Source organism: Arachis ipaensis, chromosome B02 (assembly GCF_000816755.2).
Source record: "Arachis ipaensis cultivar K30076 chromosome B02, Araip1.1, whole genome shotgun sequence".
Lineage (NCBI taxonomy): Eukaryota > Viridiplantae > Streptophyta > Magnoliopsida > Fabales > Fabaceae > Arachis > Arachis ipaensis.
In genome coordinates, this window is record NC_029786.2 from 11,366,694 (window position 1) to 11,367,920 (window position 1,227).

At 26.7% G+C, this 1,227-nt stretch overlaps 1 protein-coding gene across 2 annotated transcripts in view; it reads left to right on the top strand.

The window, feature by feature from the left end:
* The window catches only part of LOC107626875, a 41,932-nt gene that overhangs the window by 7,208 nt on the left and 33,497 nt on the right, over positions 1 to 1,227 (top strand). For both annotated transcript variants that reach the window (XM_021115429.1, XM_021115430.1), the window contains 2 exons: positions 241 to 492; positions 793 to 1,007. In XM_021115429.1, the coding sequence (XP_020971088.1) occupies positions 241 to 492; positions 793 to 1,007 (467 nt within the window). The remainder of the gene's footprint in view (positions 1 to 240; positions 493 to 792; positions 1,008 to 1,227) is intronic.

Here is a 1,227-nt window from a genome sequence, read left to right on the forward strand (position 1 = left end):
ACACACATATTATATTTAATAATTTAGTGAAACATATTAAATTATTTAATAGTTTTCAAATATTAATATATTATCTTCCAAGTCTTTGTCTTGATGGCTATGCCTTCAGAGAAAAGTGGGCCTAAATAGGTCTGATGGCATTGTTGGGGTTGATTTTTTTTTCCCTTTTTTTTTTTAAATCTTTCTGTTCATCTGTTGTATTTGTATTTTATATCTATGATTGATACTTGTACAACATAGGTGAGAATGGGAGAGCTGGTCGCATAAGAGAGAAATTGAAGAAAGAAAAAAACACTCTTATAATCTTAGATGATATGTATGCAAAAATAGACTTGGATATGTTGGGAATTCCATCACAGAGTGGCGATGACAAGAAGAATCTCATTCTCAAACAAGGAATAAAATCTTCTAATCCCTCTACAACTCTAACTAAATCAGAGACAAAGAAGGTTGCTAGTGCTGGACAAAATTTGCCAGAAGAAAAGTCAGATGGTACCAAACTTTAATGCACAAATATTTTAATTTTTATTTGCATACGCATATCGTATATATATATATATATATATATATATATTAGATAATACCTTAAATTTCTTAAATTTGTTAGTAATATTTTTGTTAACATATTTATACCTTATTTAGTATTTATTAATTATTACGACAATTAATGAATGTTAAATAAGACAAATTCGACTGTTTTTTATTTGTCTCACTAGTATTACCGTGATATATTAATTATGCATAGACTATATTGTATTGTATTCAATACTTATATCCATATTTTTTTTATAGCTAACATAATGAGACCAGATAAAAAAACTGAGGACATCTCTACCAGTGGTTCTAGTAACGTAGAGAAAGCAGTACAACAGAATCAAAAAGGGTGCAAGATTTTGCTAATTTCTGAGACAAAACGAGTATTGAGCCAGATGGATGTGAAGACAAATTTAGTTATCTCTATGGATAACATAAAACCTGACGATGCAAAAAAATTGTTCAAAAAAAAGGTTAGAATCTATTACGTATAAATACGTTATTTTTAACAAACTATCTGTTATTTATATATATCTACATCAAATATTGTAGTACAAAATTTATGATATTTTTAGTCATCTATCCGTTATGATATTAATAGAGGAGTGCTAGAGAGTTAACAGATTTTGTGATTTGTAGCCATTAATTAATTATTATTAATATTTTTAATAATATAAAATTATATTTAATTGT